Below are 22,986 nucleotides of genomic sequence, written 5' to 3'. Positions count from 1 at the left end.
ATCATGTAGACAGCCAGTCACCCTGTGTGAGGCAGACCACATCATGTAGACAGCCAGTCCCCCTGTGTGAGGCAGACCACATCATGTAGACAGCCAGTCCCCCTGTGAGGCAGACCACATCAAGCAGACAGCCAGTCACCCTGTGTGAGGCAGACCACATCATGTAGCCAGCCAGTCACCCTGTGTGAGGCAGACCACATCATGTAGACAGCCAGTCACCCTGTGTGAGGCAGACCACATCATGTAGACAGCCAGTCACCCTGTGTGAGGCAGACCACATCAAGCAGACAGCCAGTCCCCCTGTGTGAGGCAGACCACATCATGTAGACAGCCAGTCACCCTGTGTGAGGCAGACCACATCATGTAGACAGCCAGTCACCCTGTGTGAGGCAGACCACATCAAGCAGACAGCCAGTCACCCTGTGTGAGGCAGACCACATCATGTAGACAGCCAGTCACCCTGTGTGAGGCAGACCACATCATGCAGACAGCCAGTCACCCTGTGTGAGGCAGACCACATCATGTAGACAGCCAGTCACCCTGTGTGAGGCAGACCACATCATGTAGACAGCCAGTCACCCTGTGTGAGGCAGACCACATCATGTAGACAGCCAGTCACCCTGTGTGAGGCAGACCACATCATGTAGACAGCCAGTCCCTGTGTGAGGCAGACCACATCATGTAGACAGCCAGTCTCCCTGTGTGAGGCAGACCACATCATGTAGACAGCCAGTCACCCTGTGTGAGGCAGACCATATCATGTAGACAGCCAGTCACCCTGTGTGAGGCAGACCACATCATGTAGACAGCCAGTCACCCTGTGTGAGGCAGACCACATCATGTAGACAGCCAGTCACCCTGTGTGAGACAGACCACATCATGTAGACAGCCAGTCCCCCTGTGTGAGGCAGACCACATCATGTAGACAGCCAGTCCCTGTGTGAGGCAGACCACATCATGTAGACAGCCAGTCCCTGTGTGAGGCAGGCCACATCATGTAGACAGCCAGTCACCCTGTGTGAGGCAGGCCACATCATGTAGACAGCCAGTCACCCTGTGTGAGGCAGACCACATCATGTAGACAGCCAGTCACCCTGTGTGAGGCAGACCATATCATGTAGACAGCCAGTCACCCTGTGTGAGGCAGACCACATCATGTAGACAGCCAGTCACCCTGTGTGAGGCAGACCACATCATGTAGACAGCCAGTCACCCTGTGTGAGGCAGACCACATCATGTAGACAGCCAGTCACCCTGTGTGAGGCAGACCACATCATGTAGACAGCCAGTCACCCTGTGTGAGACAGACCACATCATGTAGACAGCCAGTCCCCCTGTGTGAGGCAGACCACATCATGTAGACAGCCAGTCCCTGTGTGAGGCAGACCACATCATGTAGACAGCCAGTCACCCTGTGTGAGGCAGGCCACATCATGTAGACAGCCAGTCACCCTGTGTGAGGCAGGCCACATCATGTAGACAGCCAGTCACCCTGTGTGAGGCAGGCCACATCATGTAGACAGCCAGTCCCCCTGTGTGAGGCAGACCACATCATGTAGACAGCCAGTCACCCTGTGTGAGGCAGACCACATCATGTAGACAGCCAGTCACCCTGTGTGAGGCAGACCACATCATGTAGACAGCCAGTCACCCTGTGTGAGGCAGACCACATCATGTAGACAGCCAGTCACCCTGTGTGAGGCAGACCACATCATGTAGACAGCCAGTCACCCTGTGTGAGACAGACCACATCATGTGGACAGCCAGTCACCCTGTGTGAGGCGAGCCACTTAACAGCACAGGCCATCGGGAAACCCCCCGGTCCTCCAGATGGCCAGTCCGGGACTGGGTACAGGAGGCGTAGAGCGAGGGATCATTGTCCACAAGTTAATCGATCGCAGATGGCGTCGTGGTCATGGAGGAATAAAAAATAAAAAAAATTAATTAAATTAGAAAAAAGACATTATAAAAAAAACAAAATCTAAATGGGTCGCGAACATATCTTTAACATAATCTTCCTGTGACAGAATAATGCACTTGAATGCATCAAAGCTTTCTGATTGGCCGGCGTGAACCCATGTGTCGGGGCGTGGCTGGTGGGCAGTGGGCACTAGTTCGCTGACGTTGTCCGTGTCAACAGGAGTGACAGTCCGCACACACACAAGACCGCAATTATGGCAGAAGCAAAAAAGCCCAAAATATATAATTTTCACTCCGAGTGGGAGGATCATTATTTGTGTATCTATTCCAATTCAAAGTCCATCTGTCTCATCTGCAATGCGAGCGTGGCTTTATCGAAGAAGGGTAATTTAGGAGCGGCATTTCAAAACAGTGCACAAACGCTACGAGACGGAATTCCCTCCTATTTCTGCCCTATGCTCCAAAAGGGGAGGGGCCTGAAAGGACAGCTAAATGCACAGCAGTCCATTTTCACCAGGCCCAACAACAAGAGCAAGGCTGCTACCAGAACATCTTATCGTGTCAGTCACGTTCTTGCGAAACACATGAAGTCTTTCAAAGACGGCGAAGCATTCCTGGAGGCTGCCGACGCGCTTTTGGGGGACAGTAAAAATAACAGCAGCATTTCAACAGGTTTTTGATTTAATAAAAACTCAAGTTAGATACCGTTATTAATCAGCTGTAAGTTTTAGTTAGTTTGAACTTATTCATTATAATTAGTGTACAAAATGGTATAAGAATGCAAACTTAAATTGATGATAGTCTATTATCAATTCAGGTTAAGAAACTAGTGTTGCTTGCATCCTATTTTAAAAAAGGCATTTCTTTTTATAATCTATTAAAATGCAACAAAAAAAGGGTTTGATTATATTAATGTTGTCTTTTTTATTGCACTGTTGCAGCAGATTCCTGAGTAGCTTCAGATCTGAGTTGTCTTATTAGTAAGCCTCATTTATACTTTTGTAGCAACACTATTTTTATATAATGGCAAAGAAAGGGTTTAGAGTCTTTTCTTGTTTCCCTGTGTCATATGTGGCAGCACTGTTCAATGCTTCTTGAAGACATTACCCACTGTAGTGACGTGTGGATAAACTCCAACTCTGTATCAACAACACTGTTGTGTAGCTTCAGTTAAATACTTGTATGTGTGTAGATTAGAAAGAGGTAAGATAAAGGATCTGCAGTATTTTATGAAGTATTCACAGTGGCGACTGGTCATTAGGGGCAGGTGGGGCACAGCGCCACCTAGTGTCAGCAGAAAGTATTACAAATAATGATAACAACAAAATGCAAAAAATAAATTATAAAATATATTTTAAGATCATGTTTAATCGTCTGATTTGTCTGTACATTGCTGTTTTAGTCTGTGTTCTTCTAATTAGTGTCTACAGTGTGTGCCTATTGAGCTGTTTAGAGCCATGTGGGACAAAACCCGATCCTGCCCCTCCCTCTCCCTGTTTAAGTCAATGGTGACTGTAAAAACTACACTGCGCATGCTCAGAGTATTTTCCTATTTAATGTGTGTGGCAAAAAAATAATGACCATAGGGGCATAGAGCTGCCATCCCCACCATACGTCATCTCACATAATTCAGAGCTGATTGGCTGTAAGTACGTGTGCCGCGAAAAGTGTGGTGTGTGAAGAGGAGACGAGAGAGCTGCAGTGACGCGTCCTAAAACCCGGAAGTAAGCTGCGCATGGCTTCCCTCCACAAAAAAGCAATGATATTTCTCCATAGGATTTTAGAAAATAGCTCCAAATAAGGTCTGTGGGAAACAAACCTGTTAGATAAATGCACGTTTTGTTCAGCCGGATAATATCCACATGTCTACCCTACCTTTATAATTTTCGAATCATAAATCTATTGATTAGATTAGATTTATGATAGACTTTTGAAACTACAAGAACATAAGGAGGACTTTTACAAAAAAGTAATAGAGATTTTTGTCCAGAAGGATAGGCAAATGGACTTAATCTTCAAGTCAAGGTAAGACTGCAATTTTATTGATAATGGGATCTTACTAAGAGAGAACAATTCAATATTTAAATGATACAATTACATTTTTTGGGTATCCTTTTGTTGAACTGTCTGTTTAAAATTAATTGAAGCATCAGACAAAAAAAGCTTTTGAAAATAATATTATATTTTTGATTTAGGTTAAAATATAATATTTGTAAACCTGAAGAGTCAGTGCCAGTGCCTCAGCAGCCATGAACCTCACTGCAGAAGCTTATAGACATCTAAGTTGTTTGTGCCCCACCACTTTTGTACATAAAAACGCGCCTGAGTATTCATCGTACAAAGGTCAGTTTTATACAAGTAGAAGTGTGTATTTACTGTCAGTAATGGCTACGCCTCTCTATCTCTATTTGGACTGGTAGATCTCGGCAGACTGGCCATTTTAAAAGTAGCTCTCGGTTCAAAAAAGGATGGGCACCCCTGTACTAGGCCAAAGAGTATATGAGAGTGAGTGTGTGTTAATTAATATATTTGGCAGTTTGGAGTAAGTCTGTAGATGTGTGTGTGTGTGTGTGTGTGTGTGTGTGTGTGTGTGTGTGTGTGTGTGTTTGTGTGTGTTTCATGTATAGGCCTCTCACGATAATTAATTTTGTTGGATACATTTCCCCAGAAATTATTGCGATAAACGATAATATTGTCGGCACCGTTGTATGACCATTTTAGACCACTGACATAATGATAATATATAATAATTCGAGTAAATCCTTTCAAACTGCTAGTCACATCCTCATGTAAATGGCAATTTATCGAGGTCAGAAAAGTTATCGAGTTCATTTTTATTTATCGTACAATAAGTCAATTAATTGCTTATCGCGACAGGCACACAATAAAACAGTGGAAACAACCATGTGTTTGACTTTCATTAGTGAATGAAACGTTGTGCCCTTTATAGTCTGTGTCCAATATTGTGTATTTGTATCCTATATATATATGCTAAGGTCCCGCTACTGACACGGTAGGCAGCAGTCATTTAGTGCGCATATGTGTAATTAAACCCATGATATCAAAATCTCACTCCAGCCAGGTACCCAAAGTTGGCAACCCTGCGTTAATTTATATATTTAAATATAAACGCACACAAACGGAGGATTTCGCCACAAGTAACACGCGGTAATTATTCATCCCAAAGTGCCGTGCACATGCAGCCGTTGGACTCGATACACGTAGGAAACACGGACAACTTTATAGCGTTCATTTAAACTAAAACACGTCAGACAGAGCCCAGATAACATATCATTACATGTCGCTTCTCTGTTAATACATGTTAATATAACTTACCTTATAGTTTGGTCGTAATGTACAGAGATGAAAAAGATGTATGCAGTCACGTCGCTGTCCAGTCTCTCACCAATGAAGGAGAGCGGGGGGAGCAGACAGCTCTCACTGGCAGAAGTGCACCACAGCGACACTCGCGGCCAAAGATATATTACACCCGTGGGTCATTCCTAGCATTCGGTGCCATTTAGGTCCCCAGCACATTATATCATATATTTTGTATTTAACCCTTTCATGCATAGAGGTCACTACAGTGGACAGCTATTCAAAAGGTGTTTTCTTATATATGCATTGTTTTTTTTTGCATAGTTGCACCATCAGCCACTACATAGGACCAGTAGCGTGGCGTCGGGAAAAATGTAGGGGAAGCCCATTTTTTGGGTCGGGGGGTGGTCAATAACGTAACCAGATGAGTGATTACAGCGCCCGGTATCATTTTACACACATTGGTATCACACAGATGCAGGACTTGCACACGCCTGTTATCTAACCGACAGGTCCGCACGCACTCTCCAGCTGAAACTCTCTCCTTATTAATTTAAGCATTTTACTTATTAATGTATGCAGACAATCACACAATCTATGTGATTTTTGGATTTACCGTGCCTCTCAATTGCCCGTGACAGGTTGGCAAGGTCGATGAATCCTGAAGTTGCCCAAGGATTGTTCAGGGAGCACGAATCCTTGTCAAAAAGAAGACATGGCCAGCAAAATAGACGCTGAAGTTTAGCGCTTCCAGTTAGCCACTCCGTGCGGACATAATTGTCCTCATTGAACGTCCGATTCTCTCCCTTTTTCCTCTGCGTACACACAGCTCGAGTGCGGGCATTTGCCTGTCATCTGATTTAATTTGTAGTTGCTGCTGTAGCGGAAGTTTAGTAAAGTTATGTTTGATTAAGTACGCCAAATCTCCACCCTCCATAATGCTTCATTTGCTTGATAATTTCTAACGGCGGTGATGACAGTTACAGTATTAAAACTGATGTTGATGTGATTTGATTGGATGGCAGTGTCCAATCAAATCGCCAGCCGCCAGCCGCCTCTGAAGGGAAGCAAGAGGCGGCTAGCTTCCCTTGGCATGGCCCTGACCAATCACAGGTTGGCAGGGGCATCACGTGGGCCTCATCTGATTGGTCAATCCCTCCATTTTTTTTCACCAAGGGAAGCTAGATTCGGCTGGCCTCCTCTCGCAACAGTGAGTGCAATCTACTGTTTCACCATAACATCTAGAGGGGCGCTGTTTGTTTCACTCTTTGTAAAATACTCAATGAGAATGGGGGAGAGCCGGGCCGGCAGCAACACACAGCAAAGGAGAATTATCGAAACAAAACAAAGTGTTTGTATTTATTTATTTAAATTATAACTACAATCCGAAAAAACAGGGGAAGCCTGGCTTCCCTTGGCCTCCGGGAGAAAACGCCACTGCATAGGACCCTATTGCATCATCCCATACACTGCCACTCAGTACCAAGTCAGTGTAAGTGCATGATACATGTCTCAAAACCAAGATGGACGACAGAAAGCCACATGGACCTGGGTTGCGTTCCGATAATCCAAAAATTAGCTCCTAAATTCTAACCCTATCTCCTATTCCTTGACCTCTGAGTGAAACGTCACGGGGTTAAGTGATAGTGGATAGGAGAATTCAAAAGGATTTAGGAGAAGAGACCGCGGTACTTTAGAGAATCCGAATGCACTTTCACTTTCCGACGTGTTTATGATGCGCCAGCGGACGTCATTGTGTGCGTCTGCTGCTGTGGGGAAACTATGGAAACTACAGTTCTCTATACAGAGGACTACAACATGGATGTTTAATAAGAACGAGGGACTCCTGTGAACTCATCTAGAGACTCTGCACCGTGCTCTGATGCTGTTGCTTTATGCTTTATGAACGTGGACAACAGAGAAACATATTCTTCATGACCAAAGTTGGAATTGAAATAAAAAAGGAAAGTGAAACGTATGCTCGTCACCCTCTCCCTCCGGTCCACATTAATACAAATGATCCCAATACGTATGATTGTATGAACTATTAAAAGATCTTAAAATAAATACAAATGTATTTATTATAAACGTTAGTCCTTAACATCTATCACTGTGTATATCACCATTCAAACATCTTTAAAAGTTGAACAACCCCCACACAGCTCAGTGAAATGTTGACTTTATTTGATCATTTCAGTAAAAACTAACGTTCATATTTCTCTCTTTGATTATAATACTGATGAACGTTCAGAACAAAGCACTTTGGCAACTTACCACATACGTTTTAAAAAGCGTAATAAGCACCGTAACTTTCATGATATCATTTCTCCCATTATCGTTTGTGTCCGTGAACGGCCGACTGTTGAGTGACGGCAAATGCTGCGGCTGCAAGGCATTGTGGGGCAGCATTTTCTCCTCTCCTTTCGGTAAGGGAGGTCCAGTGGTTCCTAAGCTAAAGGAGGTTATAAAGGAAGTTTGAAACCTCCTTTCCTTTCATTTGGAGAATTGGAACGGCACTTATCATGGCTGCCAGTGACGTACTTCCGGGTCATTTCACTTGGTTAGGAAGGTTCCTAAGCTAAATGGACTATTGGACTGGGCCCTAAGTCACCCATCTATATCCTGCCAATCCTTTTATGGAAAGCCTCCCCTGCAGGTATACAAAAGGTGGTGACATCAAGTAACAACTAAGGAATCATATAATTCATAAATTATCAAAGTATTGATGTTATGTTTGGAGGAAATCATGATTAACCACCTCTCCACTACAGTGGACGTCATGCATCACTGGCTATATTTCAACTACAATTCGTACTGGTACTGCTGCTGTTGTTCCCAGGGCCGTCCCTCCCTACAGGCAGATCATGCAGACTGTGTGGGGCCTCACCTTGTGGAGGGGGCCACACATTGCGGAGGGGGGCCTCATCTGAGGCGCGCTTATGTGGCGCAATTAGGGTGGCGCGGCACGGTTTCGCCGATGCGAGGCTCCACTAGCACTCATCAATTAACTGTGCGTGGGGCCTCAAATTGGCCCCTGGCCCTGGTTATTCTTGAAAATACTTCATCTGCAATATCTTTTTGGGCCGTAAATCAATATACTTATGTTATTAGAATGTAATTTTAAGTTTGCACATCTTTATTTATCATTTTTTCAAAATGTACATCTCTTCAGTTCAAACCCTGAACGCATACTGTCCACCCGAGTGGACATATCTCTTTGAAAAAACTAGATTAAAAAACTGATCATTTGTTTTACATTTACAAAATATGGCAAATACATCTATCAAATATATGTTTCTGTTGTCACCAAGTGCTAGCTTGATTATCATCACACATGTAGCAATAGCCAAGTTTAGCATAAAATGTCCACCCTGTTACTATTTTTCACATTAACAGGGTGGACACACAGTAACTGGGGATGTTAAAAAATAAATGTAAACATAATATCCTGAGCTTGACCAAAATATGTTTCTTATACTTTAACAAGCCATCATTCAGATTCAATAAAAAAAACATGGACAGTTATGTTTTAAATTTTTTGATTAACCTAGCTGAAATGGCACCGAATGCTAATGACTCCCGTAGTGATTCAGCACTACCATAGAGAATGAATGGGAAAGCGTTTATGGAATTGTAATCAAAGAATCCCCGGGTGCCGCGCGGGGGCCCGGGTTCGATTCCCGGCCAATGCACTTCCGTTAAGTTCTAAAGGCAATGAGTTGCCCAGATTCATAGTTCCTTATGCCGTGTTGAGAGAAACTGGAAAGTACTACCTGGGAATCTGAAGCTCCAAGGGATCAAACAAGCTGTTGACTGTTGATAGACTGTTCATCAGACAATCGCTCACTACTGACTGATAAGGGCCCTTGGATTTCATCAGGGCAATATGCATGCAAAGAGGAACAATTTACTCATGTGCTCCATGGACAGCCAGAACCAGGAAACTATGGCAAGCCTTTATAGACACCAACATTCGGTCGTCCAGTTATAAGTTCCTTTAGATGTCCTGCTTTGCGTTTGCGCCCTGTTCCTCCTGGTCTCGACAGACAGTCTTTACAGTTGTCCAAAAACATATTCTCCATTATAGGTGGTTCAGGGGCATTATTTTTCTGAATGTCTGTACTGCATGGCTGTTAACCACATCAACAAAAAAGTGTGTGCACTCCCCGTCGGGAAATTGAACCCCGGTCGTTTACTCCGCGGGGGTAAGCCGTGTATACCCATAGAAGACTTTCTATTGGCCAGAAGCCTCTTCAAAAGAACGACTGTTCGAATCCCACCTGACCCAAACAAAATCCCCACATTCAGTTTCAAAATGTTGCTCATCATACACAAACACTACATTTATCTTTTCAAACGTTTAGAGTTAGAGTTGAAACAGATATTTGGAGTTAGAAATGAATTATTCTTTCCTTGCTGCTTTTATAACGGTTATTTTAACCTTAATATATAGCAATCATAACAATAACATAAATAATGATATCTTAATATTAGTAATAATAATGTTTTATATAATTATTTTGTATTTTACATTTGACTTATAAGCAATATTTTTAAATATGTTGATTGTACAGATGTTTACATTGAGCGAGTGTGCTTCATTCTTCTTTCGATCACTTCCTCCATCAAGTAAAGACAGCCACAGTGATGCATTCAAGATCATTTATTAAAAAACAGCTGAATCAAATATAGGAAATAATACAAATAGAACTTAATATATAAAAAACACTGAAAACACAATACAGAGAGAACAATCAGATCCTGAAAAAAGGATGTAACCATATTATATTCTTTGTATTTTTGGACTATATGATATGTTGTATTGCACCTTCATATTTATTATAATATTATAATTTAGCAGAAGATAGTGTATTGTTATAGATTTATTTGATCTCACCACCATCCATTATCTGAAATGTTTTTCACCTCATGTTCTTGTATTATTATGAATTGAGTTTTTTGAGGGCATTAACCAAAACTGTTTTGTTATTGGGGTCTCGTTTTTGTAGCAGGCAAAACGTCTTAGTTAGTATGCAACTTAGTAGACCCAGGAAGTGGCGTGTGCATGTGAGTATGTGAGGGTATGTTAGGGCTTCCTTTTGTCTGCAATCCATCTGTCCCTTTCAGCATCATAGAAGTCCGACTGCTGGAACTCCGGCCACGTCATCTCCTTCTCCATGCCCTGTGCATTGTATAAGGAGAAGACTCTGGAGGGGCAGTAGATATACTTCCCTGGGCAAGTCAGAGCTAAGGGGACAGGAGGCGCTGGGTAAGTCAGAGCTAAGGGGACAGGAGGCGCTGGGCAAGTCAGAGCTAAGGGGACAGGAGGCGCTGGGTAAGTCAGAGCTAAGGGGACAGGAGGCGCTGGGCAAGTCAGAGCTAAGGGGACAGGAGGCGCTGGGCAAGTCAGAGCTAAGGGGACAGGAGGCACTGGGCAAGTCAGAGCTAAGGGGACAGGAGGCGCTGGGTAAGTCAGAGCTAAGGGGACAGGAGGCGCTGGGTAAGTCAGAGCTAAGGGGACAGGAGGGCGCTGGGCAAGTCAGAGCTAAGGGGACAGGAGGCGCTGGGTAAGTCAGAGCTAAGGGGACAGGAGGCGCTGGGTAAGTCAGAGCTAAGGGGACAGGAGGCGCTGGGCAAGTCAGAGCTAAGGGGACAGGAGGCGCTGGGCAAGTCAGAGCTAAGGGGACAGGAGGCGCTGGGTAAGTCAGAGCTAAGGGGACAGGAGGCGCTGGGTAAGTCAGAGCTGTAAAACATCAGTTACATCAGATCAAATTGAATAAAGCTCTATATAAATGACTGCTATAATACAGTGTCACAGATATCCATACCTTCATCGAGGACAGTGTCTCCCTGCGCTTCCACAGGGGCCATATTATGTGGTGATGAATCTGGGGTGATGCGATACAAAGAGGCAAGTGACGTATACACATTATACATCGAAATTAAGAAGCAGCATTTAAGAAGTTGTGAAAAATGAAAACAGACGATATCATTACTTAACTTTACCTCAAACGTGAGCACTCTACTGTATGACACCGTGACAATGTGATTTTCAGAATGAAATTGAAGTTTTTGTGAGATACACTGCTCGTATAAGAACACATACTTTGTCTCAACACATTTGGCGCCTGCTCTTCTATCCCGAGCTTTGGGGCAATGGCGAGCAGCTGAGGAGGGACCGGCAGTGGCTGAAGGATGAACGGCCAAAACAAATGGGGGTATATATACATAATATGTATGAAAAAGATTCAAGATGGATCCAAGTGAGGAGTATAAAAACCCAATAACCTTTCAGAGGAGCAGGTCCATCGGGTCTGGACACAGTGGCAGTGGCAGTTGGATAAGTCCTGTGGGCTGTAGAAACAATCCTGTGTCACTTTCCTCAAGTGATAAGTTGTTTCAAGCTTCACAATCTGTCTTTACCCGTCGTCTCTTTAACAGAATGAAAATACCCTGTTGTATTAACTTGTGAATCCAAATTATTTGAAATAGAAAAACACAATGTCTATGTGTTTGGAAACGGGTAAAGCAGAGAAACAGTATACATAGCAAGCACCTCTTTCATTCAAAGGTGTGGCATGATATCTTAGAGCAGGGGAGTCAAACTCAAGGCCCGGGGGCCACATCCGGCCCGCGACTTCATTTTCTGTGGGCCCGCAAGAGCTTGCAAAGAATATAATACCTTTAATATACGGTTACATGCCGCTTTACAGAATCAGGTTGCCCATAAACTACATGTCCCACAATGCATCTCGTTTTGTGACATGCGCACTGAAGAGACTTGCTATTGTTTGCCCTGGACTTCTGCTTTCAGACGTAGTTGGTAGTTAATTACTAAGTTATTATCCTATCCGATAGTAATCCAATTCAAAGGCAATAATGTAATATAACACATTATTTTATATATTTATATAGTTACAACCGGCCCTTTGAGTGCAACCATAATGCTGATGTGGCCCGCGATGAAATTGAGTTTGACACCCCTGTCTTAGAGGGTAAGAAGCTAGGTGTTCTAAGCCACTGCAATATTTAAAATGCCAAATCCTTGTATGACAGTCTAAAAAAAAAATATCATGCAAAAACGGAAAAACACTTACCATCATTGCTGACATGTTAATTCCTTCAGTTAGTTGAAGAACAGAATAACACAAGCATCAGAACAGACCAGAACACGGACAAAATAACAAACTAGTTGAGAATAGTAATGGCAGGGAAAATCTGTTGGAACAGTTATCCCTCCACACTGCTGGAGAAAAACCTGTTGGTGTGGACACAGCCGGGGCTCTGGAGACTGCTGCTGGTGGCCCTATAAAGCACAGGGGACAATGAACAGTTTTAACATGTACAGTAAGTTTATATAATCACTGTGTATCTAACTGGATCCACCTACTTCGTTCAGTGTAGAGTTTTGAAGGAGAAAGATTCAACATCGCCCTCTCCAGCTCCTTGTCCTCCTCCATCACTAGGAGATTAAACAATATTTATGTCAATGTCATGTTCACCTTAAAGCAGTATTTGCATATTACTGTGAGCTGACCTGGAGTGCTGGATGTCAGAGTGGAGGTAGCTGATGCAATGCAGCCTTCAGCCGGTGGTGGACAGGACTCAGCCCTCTGCTGCTTGAGGATGTACTGCTGAAGGTTGTACATCTTGCTGTATCCCAGATCTGCTTCCAGGTGTCTTTGGCCCTGGCTCCAAAGCCTTGTATAGGCTATTGCTCTGCTGGATCGATTGATATTGTGACCACGGTGACGAGTGTCTGTGTTTTCCTTATATCCCCATTATTATTTTCCGTAAATCCAATATAGCACCTTTGGGACGTAGCGGAGAGGAGATTCGCATCATGATGTGCAGCGACTGCCTGCTAGCATGTCAATATGGACCACAATCTCTGAGGAATGTCTCCTGCATCTTGTGAGTCTATGCCACGAAGAATTAAGGGAGTTCTGAAGGCAGAAGGATCTGACCTGGTGCTAGCAAGGTGTATATAATAAAGTGGCTGGTGAGTGAATGTAGATCAAGGTTTTAAAACCCGACAATGCTACACCAGCTTTAAAACAAGACTTTATTAATTGCATATTCAGGGTCAACAAACCAATAACAAATCCACACAAAATACTCTTTTCTGAGACTTTGCAGGGTCTCCCGTACGTACAAAGCAAAGCCTCTTCTGCTCAACTCTTTGCAAAGACCCCAATGTTAAAGCTGCAGGAGGAGGGTTCAGTGAGGGTGATTACCAAGACTCAAACACATGCACAAACACTTGGATTGGTCCTTTGGTCAAAACAACAATAAAACAAGGAAACCAAAACAAGTTTGAGGCCACAGAACGGACAACCTCGGTGTAAAAAATCCCAACCTTTAAAGAAAACTAAATTAATTCTGAACACGAGTCGAGACTCGAACAGCCCTGGTGATAGTAAGATGACTTTGACTGTCACTCTTCTGCAGTTAGCTGCGAGGAAGCAGTTTTATATTCAATGCATATTTTATTTTGAAGATTCTGAGGAGGGACAAGGTTATCTGTAGTCATAGCTATTCTGGATTTCCATTTGTGTCGACATGTGTGTGTATCTTTTACTGCATGTAGTGTGTGTGTGTGTGTGTGTGTGTGTGTGTGTGAGCCTCTCCAACAAGTAACAAGAAGACTCCGGAGCTGCGGGGGGACTGGAGGCTGAAGGAGCGCGGGTGGAGGTGGAGGACACCTTGCGGGGGCTGCTCAGGTCTTCGTTCTGCAGCTTCCACATCAGCGCCTCGTTCTCCATGGACTCCTGGAGGGACTCCTGCAGCACCGCCTGCTCCGTGGACAGCTGTCCGAGACGCACACAAACACAGAGGACACGTGCATGCTCAAACATTTAAAGACGTGAAGTTGATCGTTTTTCCCCCAAATCTTATAAGATCCAAATAAACAACACATTAATCTGTCTCAATAATGACTGATTTCCTTTTCCTGTTGGTTGCTCCCAGGCACAGACCCATTGGTTGCTACTGAATATGTACAGGTAATTCAAGCATTACTCAGTGCAGTAAATAGAGCTTTTGTTGTAGACACATAGTCCACAATGAACTACAATGCCCATATTCCACGAGGGAACCATGTGTTTTTTTTATTAACCGATGTGCGGGGGTGTCCTCTGAGCTTAGAACAAATCTTCAATTGGTCAAACTATTTGGCCGATTTTATTTTGTAAAACGGCTGTATTTCAGAAACTACAATAATCACAACAAATATCTATTAACTTAAAAGTTGAATGTTCTGTTCTGTAGTGGGCTAGACTAAAACCTGCCAACCGTTTTCTCAATTTGCTAATTTTCACAATTGATGGCAGAAAACAGTGTAATATTTTTTCCAGATTTATACAAAATGCAAGAAGGAATCGGAGAGCAAGCGCTTTTACGGTGAGCAACATGTGGAATATATTCACCAGGGTTATGTCTATGAGATTTGTGTTATTATTTTTACTCAATCCAGCAAATGTTCTGTTCATGTACCTCTTTACTCCTTTTTGTCTCGAGGAGGCGTGCATCTTGTATATTTTACATGGGTTATTTGTATATTTTTCCTTCACCTGAAGGAAGGTCGCTTTCCAGGTGGTTGGGTCCGGGCGGTCTATGCCAATTTGGTATTTATAGGAGAACCAGATCAGATCTAGAAAAGTGATTGTGCTCACTCTCATCCATCAGGTCCTTGAGGTGGCGCCGGGCCTCCTCTGTGCTCACTCTCATCCATCAGGTCCTTGAGGTGGCGCCGGGCCTCCTCTGTGCTCACTCTCATCCATCAGGTCCTTGAGGTGGCGCCGGGCCTCCTCTGTGCTCACTCTCATCCATCAGGTCCTTGAGGTGGCGCCGGGCCTCCTCTGTGCTCACTCTCATCCATCAGGTCCTTGAGGTGGCGCCGGGCCTCCTCTGTGCTCACCTTTCTTCATCCCAGAGGAGGAGAGCAGCTTGTATATTTTAAATGTGTTATTTCTATATTTATCCTTCACCTCCTTGATGTCCAGCAGACTCTTTAGGGAGGAGTGGAAGGTCGCTTTCCAGGTGGTTGGATCCGGGAGGCCAATTTGGTATTTACCTGAACACAAACACAGATAAGTCACCATATGTTCCCAGGTGTATCATTATTCATGTCTCATTTGATTTAGATATTATCCAGCTTGCATTCTTCTACTGTTTAGCAAAGAAATACAGAAAATGAGAAGAATGTACTTTTTTTGTGATGGCCGATTGTGACATCTCAAACAAGCCATCACTCTTATTTAGTTTGACAACATGGCATCACCAGAGCTTTTTTCCTCATATAACCAGACATTATTTAAAAAACAAAACGACTTTATGTTGCTCAGTAGACTTGCTTCATTTGAATGTATTTAAATGCAATCAGTTCACTTAATGTTCAGACTAAATATGGCTAGTGAGTAAAATATCACCAACAGTCTCCTGCCGATAGCTTTAAGTACTGTTGGAGATTTTAAATTGTATTTTTCAACACGGGGCTGCCAGCTCTACCAACTGTGCTACACGGTGGGCCCGTTTTTTTTTGTTGCTTATTTTATTGTATGCAGTCTTTTATCTTTATATTTGTCATGTCATTTGTTTGTTTTGCTAATGACTGAGATTTTAGGGCTGCACAATTGATACAAATGTGTATCCCAGTCGCATAGTGGCGCCATATCCCAAACACACCAAGCGCAATATTTGGTAAAGGTAAAATATGTCAAACTACCCGGGTGGGTATAGAGAGGTGAAGTCCCTCCCTTTCCTTCATAGTCTTATATTTCAACAGTTTTACGACAAACTGACTTTTGACATGGAAATTATTTTTTAAGATTGACAAACTTCATATGTGTAATTCATGGCACTATTCAAACGGGATCGAGAGATACGTTTTCTCTCTCCATTGACTTCAATACATAATTTTACCAAAATAAGGTCCCATGGGTCGGAAGTAGATGGGCGGGACTTCGCCTCTCTATAATGAAGCAGAAGAGGCATACAAAGAATATTCTAGAGACGTGATGTGAATTATAAAATGATCAATCCTTCCAATGTGGCGAATCACATGGCGTTCTGTGTCCCTATTGATTGAGATCATTGTGATTTCTTCCTTACTAACGTCACGCAAATTAAAGGTTTCACTGATTTTAGACAGAACTGGTGCGGTGTCTAGCAGTATGACCATGTCAACCACTGAAAAGGAGAAGCACAGTGTGTGTGTGTGTGTGTGTGTGTGTGTGTGTGTGTGTGTATGGCCCATCTCCTGAACAGCAGAGCGTATTTTTCCGGGTGCCAGCCGTGAAACGCGGCATGGATCCACGGGATCTGGAACATCTGTTCTTGCTACACACACTTATATAAAAGTGTGTGTGTTTCTTATACTCTATTGACCCATGCGAGTCCCGGTATCTGGCTGGAGTCGATTTGTTCCTCCAGCCACTGCCGCATCCTCATCACGGGCATCGTCTCCTGTGAGCACACACACATTGCAACATAAACTGGTATGTTGGAGCCAGTTTTTCATGACATCACTCACCTCCCAGCCTTGTGCTCAGCCATCTAGCCAGACTGCACCAGCAGAGAGATCTCTTCAACGACCTGAACACAAATGGACAAAAGCACCACACGCACTCTAATTATTTTAAATCACATATATTCACATTACATATTGTGATTTTTTTTGTACCTCCTTTTGTGAAGCCTGGGGCCAAACACCCTATCAAAATGGAATGTGTACTTTTTCTGAGTGTCAGCAGTTTTGCCTGTGTGAGACTAAAAAGCAGAAATAATTATTACATTGTTAGGCTGGTTAATGCATTAAAAAGCCCAATATAATAGTATAGCAACACATTTGTATCATTTATAAAAAATACTTAACAAAACCAAATAACTAACAGTAACGCAGACATTTGGCATTTTTGTAAACATGTCTTTAAATAGTGAAACAGCAACTCTTTCCCCTCCACATTTAAATGGAGGCCATCCCTGGAAAAATGTGTTTCTATTCTGTTTTTGACAAACAGTTTCAGGGTAGGGAGGTATAGCTGTCCCTTTTACTTTCACATACGTCAGTCTCCCGCACCGTACCCATCGTCCACCGGCTGGGGGAGGATGGAGCAGACGGCCACGGCTCTGCATGGCCGCGCTGGATCCGGTCAATAAGGGCCTTCACTTATCCCACGATGGCTGCTGGCGACAGTCCGGAGGCCACATCATTGGAGCCGATGTGTACGACCACCAGAGCCTCCCTGGTCGAACCTCCAGGCGTGCTGCTCCAGGCTCCGCCGGAGGAAAGTGCCGGGGTGGACATATGCAGTCACGTTCAGAATGTGCTCCTGAACACCCCGGCACATGGAGTCTGTGAGCAGGTACACTGGGAGCCCTACAAGCAGCCATCAACAGTTACTAAATAGTGTGCACACGAACCCAGAGCTTCCGTTTGAATTTTTGTAGCCGGTCAATATCGACAACATTAGAAAAAAGTGCCGGTCAAACGTCTTCTTTGGTATTTATTGAGCTTAAAAACAAATTGATAACGACTCTATATCAAACTAATCATGCTAGATTAACTACATTATTCAAAAGTAACTTTGGATAATAAACAGAGCCTGTGTTTTCCTCTCTCCTGACAGCCCGTCAGTATCTCATGCAGCTCGCTGATCCAGAGTAATGAGTGAGCCGACAGTGAAGAATAAACATATTTATAACTAGTTAGCTTGTTCCAGAGGTAGATAGAATAGCCAAGTGTGTTAGTTCTAACTTAAAGTGTGTGTTTTTCTCCGCAGTCCTTCACAGCCCATGTAAATTATTTTGACCTGAGTAATTACCGGCTGACGGAAACTGTGCACGAAACATAAAAAAAGCACTGGGAAAATACATTTATAATTCAAATTGTATTGCAAACAATAAAGCAGCCTACCTTTCCTCACAGCGAAGGTCTTTCCTGATGCAGTGTAACGCACGAGTTGTCTATCTAAAAACGATCATTGTCAACCATTAGTTCAATCCAATCATATTCTAACAGGCATCCCTAAAACAAGCACACAATGAATGAATAAGAAACATTAATATAAGTTCGGCCATTTACCATGGGAATACATTTTTGGCTCCGTAGCTTTTTTCTTCTTGGCGAATAACAGGCAGAATATGTTTTAAATACTGCATCATTTTTCAAATCGAGCACAACAGCCAACCAGACACAAGTATTCAAAAAATCTATTTCTTTTCAATAACCATAAAGACAAACAGCCAATCTAAAACGCCTATTAAAACTGGCTTGCGCGTCACTGTTGAATCGCCTGCACGTTGCCAGAGAGAGAGAGGTAAGGAAGAAGTATGCTCCTCTCTCACCTGAAACGCTCTCACACACGATATAAATATCACCAACTAACTTTGGAATATACTGAGTTGAGGATGTGCAGATAAACTGAAGCTGTTCCACCAAGTCATCAACACATTTGCCAGAGACATTATATTAGATGCTTTCCAATTTGACGAGAGAAGCAATACTTTTCACTATATTTACCTTGAATTATCCCTTTCACAACCCAACTCTAAGGTGGTATCTGTCCACATGACCATGCGAGTCCAACACTGGAAAGTGGATTTCATTCTCAGTAAAAACTGGATGTGTTGCAATCACATCAGTCTTAAAATGTTTCCATGATTAGGATCTGTGTGTTCTACTTCTGTGCGTCGCATAAGTCCCATATATGTTTGTCATGAAATCCCATCCATCAAAAGCACATTCTATAGATTCGTGTGGGAATTGATGTTGAAAATACTCTTTTGTATTAGGATAAAATGAGTCACACATTTTACATGTTAAAGACTGCACAACTTCACATTCGTCAGTCTCCTGCAAATTGTGGGATCTATACAAGTGTGTTCGCAGGCCACTCCATGTCTTAAAGGAGCAAGGGCAGCTTAACTAGACATTGAGAGATATATATTAGGGCCGGGACTTTAACGCGTTAATTAAGATAAATTAATTACACAAAAATTAACGCGTTAAAAAAATTAACGCATTTTAATCGCACTTATTTTTGCACCGCGGAACGTTTCTCACTGGATGAGTTTCAGGCGTACCGATTATACTGGAGCACCAACTAACGTTCATGACTTCAGACAACAACAAACCACAGTGAACAACAGTGGGAAATGTTGTTTTAAAAAACGGACGGATGGAAGCGTCGATAAGAGCACGGTTGTTTGCAAATTATGCAAAAAGGAATTCGCATATCACCGCAGCACATCAAGCCTCAAGTATCACCTCAATGCAAAACATATAGCAGCTAGCGTGGAAGCTAGCGTGGACGTTAGCCTCTTTTATCGCATTCACACCAAAAAGAGCCGGTACTAAAATTAGTTCATGAGAACCTTTTTACCCCCACGAAAGTCCCTGCTAGAGAGCAGAGAGCTGCTAGAGAGCAGGGACTTTCGTTCGGCTCTCTTGTGAGAAAAGAGCTATATTTCTGATTGGCTGGGCGGATTGCAAACCACGCCCCGTAAAACTCCCAAAAAGTTTTGTGAAGCCGCCATTTTATTACCCTCGCATTAGCATTATTAGCATTAGCCCAGCGCAGAAACGCAGAGAGACTAACTTATGGCAACACAAAATAAAACATGGGAGCGGTGGAGATGAGGAGGTGTCGGCGTTCTAGCGATTTACTAGGAAGGCTTCAGTAGAAGCTGCTGGGACTCCCAGCAGCTTCTACTGAAGCCAGTCCCCAACTCCGGGGACTTCCGGCCGGGGACTTTGGGCGGCAGTATACGCCGTGAAGTGGTTTGCGGCCTGCCAGTAAACCCAAAGCAGAAGAAGAAGAAGTGACGTCAGCGGCTTCATTTGCCTAATCCTCCCCCAGGTTCAAAGAGTTCTCATGAACTAAATTCTCATGAACCTTTGTGGGAAAAGTACTGCGGTGTGAATGCGCCTAATGGTATACTAAAATCCATGTGAAAAAAATTGCTTCTCACTGTTCTTAGGTCAAATATTTATATGTGATTAAAAATGCGATTAAAATGCGATTAATTAATTACAAAGCCTCTAATTAATTAGATACATTTTTTTAATCGGGTCCCGGCCCTAATATATATATTTTAATACTTTTATTTAGATTTCTCTAAATCTTTTATGCAATGTCCCTTTTTTACAGGAATCTCAACAGAAAAAGACAGATACATTTATAATGTTAAATAAAACGAAAAACAGACAGTTAAGAATGAGATATTAATTATACTTATGTCTCCAGTATGATAGCTGGCAAACTAATTACATCTGTGTTCCCTACTGGACTATAGGGGAAGCCACAAGATGGTCTTTTAATTAATCAAAGAAAAAGACTCACCAGCCAATTTGTAAACTTGTGACCAAACCAAACAACTTCCACATAACAGAAAGCGACCACAGTAAATCATAACAATACTCAGAACTTCTATAAGTTGCAACAAAAACACTGCAGTGCTGCACAGATCACCCACTGCCATCCATGCAGCTCACAGGAGAAGGAAGAGAGACTGCAGCCTTCCTCAGGTCCTTTATGGAGGCCCTGATTGGGGATTGGGAGCACCTGAGGGAGAGGCTGCACCTGGAGGGAGACAATCAGGGGGAGAGGAACACACCCACAACGGCACGTAACACTATCTCTCACTTATTCTAAACATGTACTTAACCTACTTAAAGTGGAGAAAGAAGTGGAAAAATGTGTTTTTTTTGTGTAAATAAATGCCATAAATATACACTAATGTTTTATAGCAAACAATAGGTACACTGTAACTCCTGCATCACTGTTTTTCTATCATTTTATGACCATTTACTGAAGAAATAGAGCTGCAAAATCAGCAAAAAATGCATTTAATTCAACTTGAATGACTTGAATTTGTCAATACTGGCAAATTCTTATTTGTATCATTAAGTTGAGATCAGTTAAAACATATTATATCATGTGTTTGTGTCCTAAGAGAGGATGTATGAATGGAAAACAAATAAGTCAAGAAAATCAAAGTTTGCATATTCATATTTATATATAATTTATAACTATACGTGTATATAAGGCTCATACTACCATGGTCGATAAGTTCTGTAAATCACAGTTCTCATACACAGTACACTCAATCACAGTTACAAATAGATCAGATGATCAGAACAGAAAGGCATTGTTGGATAAGTAAGTTACAAAATAATCTTCTGGTGAATCACCGACAATAAGGGCTGGGAAGACTTCTCTACAGTGTCTATGGATAACCCATTAAGACATCACATATATTCTATTGCTACGTTTTTACAGGCAAGATTGCACTAAGAAATGAGTGTTAATACAATAAACAATGTGCATACATGTTCAAGAGTAGCAGAAACATATTTGAAAATGTACCCATGGAAGCACTTTTATGCAAATGTAAGATTGATGTTTCTCTCTTGCTGTTGTAATGTCCTATTACGTACCTCTGTATTCACTATTCACAGTCTGAATACATATTGCATCTAACCTCGGATACTCAGACATACAGGGGTTATTTTCTAAGTACCTATTAGGATATAACACCATAACAACAACATACTGTTTAGTATAACTGTAGTATCAAAGTTGCCTTTTAATCTCAGAGGAAGTGCGTGATTGTAAGTCAACAAATTAGTCTTCTGTCCTGTGACATGTTAACAGTTCATTGATGATCCAGCACTTTCACAGTAATGTCACCATATCAGACAAACGTATCTAAAAAACGACATACTTTAAAAAAGGCTCAGCGAGTAGGGATGATAATACAAAATCAAAGCACAGTAGAATTTGGCCTCGTTGCTTTTGCTTTGATTGTCCTTTCGTTTGGCTTTTTCTAGTCAGGATTTTTTTTTTAGATCATTTTTTGCAGTTAGGAAAAGTCCCAAACAGCCTCCGTAGTTTCGGGGGATGAAGGAGGATGGCATGAGGAGGCGGGGGGGCAAGACACCGGAGGATCATCAGGACTGGAAAAGGTTACTGCTGGATACATTAGATTCAGGAAAGTCTCTCTGGTGTGCCTCTTCACCTGGAAAAGAAAAGACGCATTTGCTCAAAACGATGGCATTTAGGGTTTACAGCTGAGAGGAGCAGACAGGGGCATTCTTTTCCTGAATGTCTGTACTGCATGGCTGTTATCCACAACAACAACAAAAGTGTGTGCACTCCCCGTCGGGGAATTGAACCCATGGTCGTTTACCCCCCCAGATAATTGTACTAAAACCAGTCTATGACTAAAACGCTTTCCCATTCATTATCTATGGTAGTGCTAAATCACTACGGATGTAATATATCTTTGGCCACGAGTGGCGCTGTGGCACACTTGCCAGTGAGAGCTGTCCGCTCCCCCCCCTCTCTCCCTCAGTGAGAGCTGTCTGCTCCCCCCTCTCTCTCCCTCAGTGAGAGCTGTCTGCTCCCCCCCTCTCTCCCTCAGTGAGAGCTGGCTGCCCCCCCCCCTCTCTCCCTCAGTGAGAGCTGTCTGCTCCCCCCCTCTCTCCCTCAGTGAGAGCTGTCTGCTCCCCCCCCCTCTCCCTCAGTGAGAGCTGTCTGCTCCCCCCCCTCTCTCCCTCAGTGAGAGCTGTCTGCTCCCCCCCCCCTCTCCCCTCAGTGAGAGCTGTCTGCTCCCCCCCCTCTCTCCCTCAGTGAGAGCTGTCTGCTCCCCCCCTCTCTCCCTCAGTGAGAGCTGTCTGCTCCCCCCCCCCTCTCCCTCAGTGAGAGCTGTCTGCTCCCCCCCCTCTCTCCCTCAGTGAGAGCT

The 22,986-nt window shown here is 43.1% G+C and overlaps 1 protein-coding gene across 1 annotated transcript in view; it reads right to left on the bottom strand.

The window, feature by feature from the left end:
* Positions 1-11,177, bottom strand: part of LOC117536490 — a 32,262-nt gene extending 21,085 nt beyond the window's left edge. Inside the window, exon 1 of the mRNA XM_034201394.1 lies at positions 11,067-11,177. Within this exon, the coding sequence (XP_034057285.1) occupies positions 11,067-11,175 (109 nt within the window). The 5' untranslated portion in view covers positions 11,176-11,177. The remainder of the gene's footprint in view (positions 1-11,066) is intronic.
* Between the last annotated feature and the right edge of the window lie 11,809 nt (positions 11,178-22,986).

The sequence above is a fragment of the Gymnodraco acuticeps genome, unplaced genomic scaffold (genome assembly GCF_902827175.1).
Source record: "Gymnodraco acuticeps unplaced genomic scaffold, fGymAcu1.1, whole genome shotgun sequence".
Taxonomy (NCBI): domain Eukaryota; kingdom Metazoa; phylum Chordata; class Actinopteri; order Perciformes; family Bathydraconidae; genus Gymnodraco; species Gymnodraco acuticeps.
Note: the sequence above shows the minus strand (reverse complement) of the source record. Positions and strands in the feature narration are given on the sequence as shown.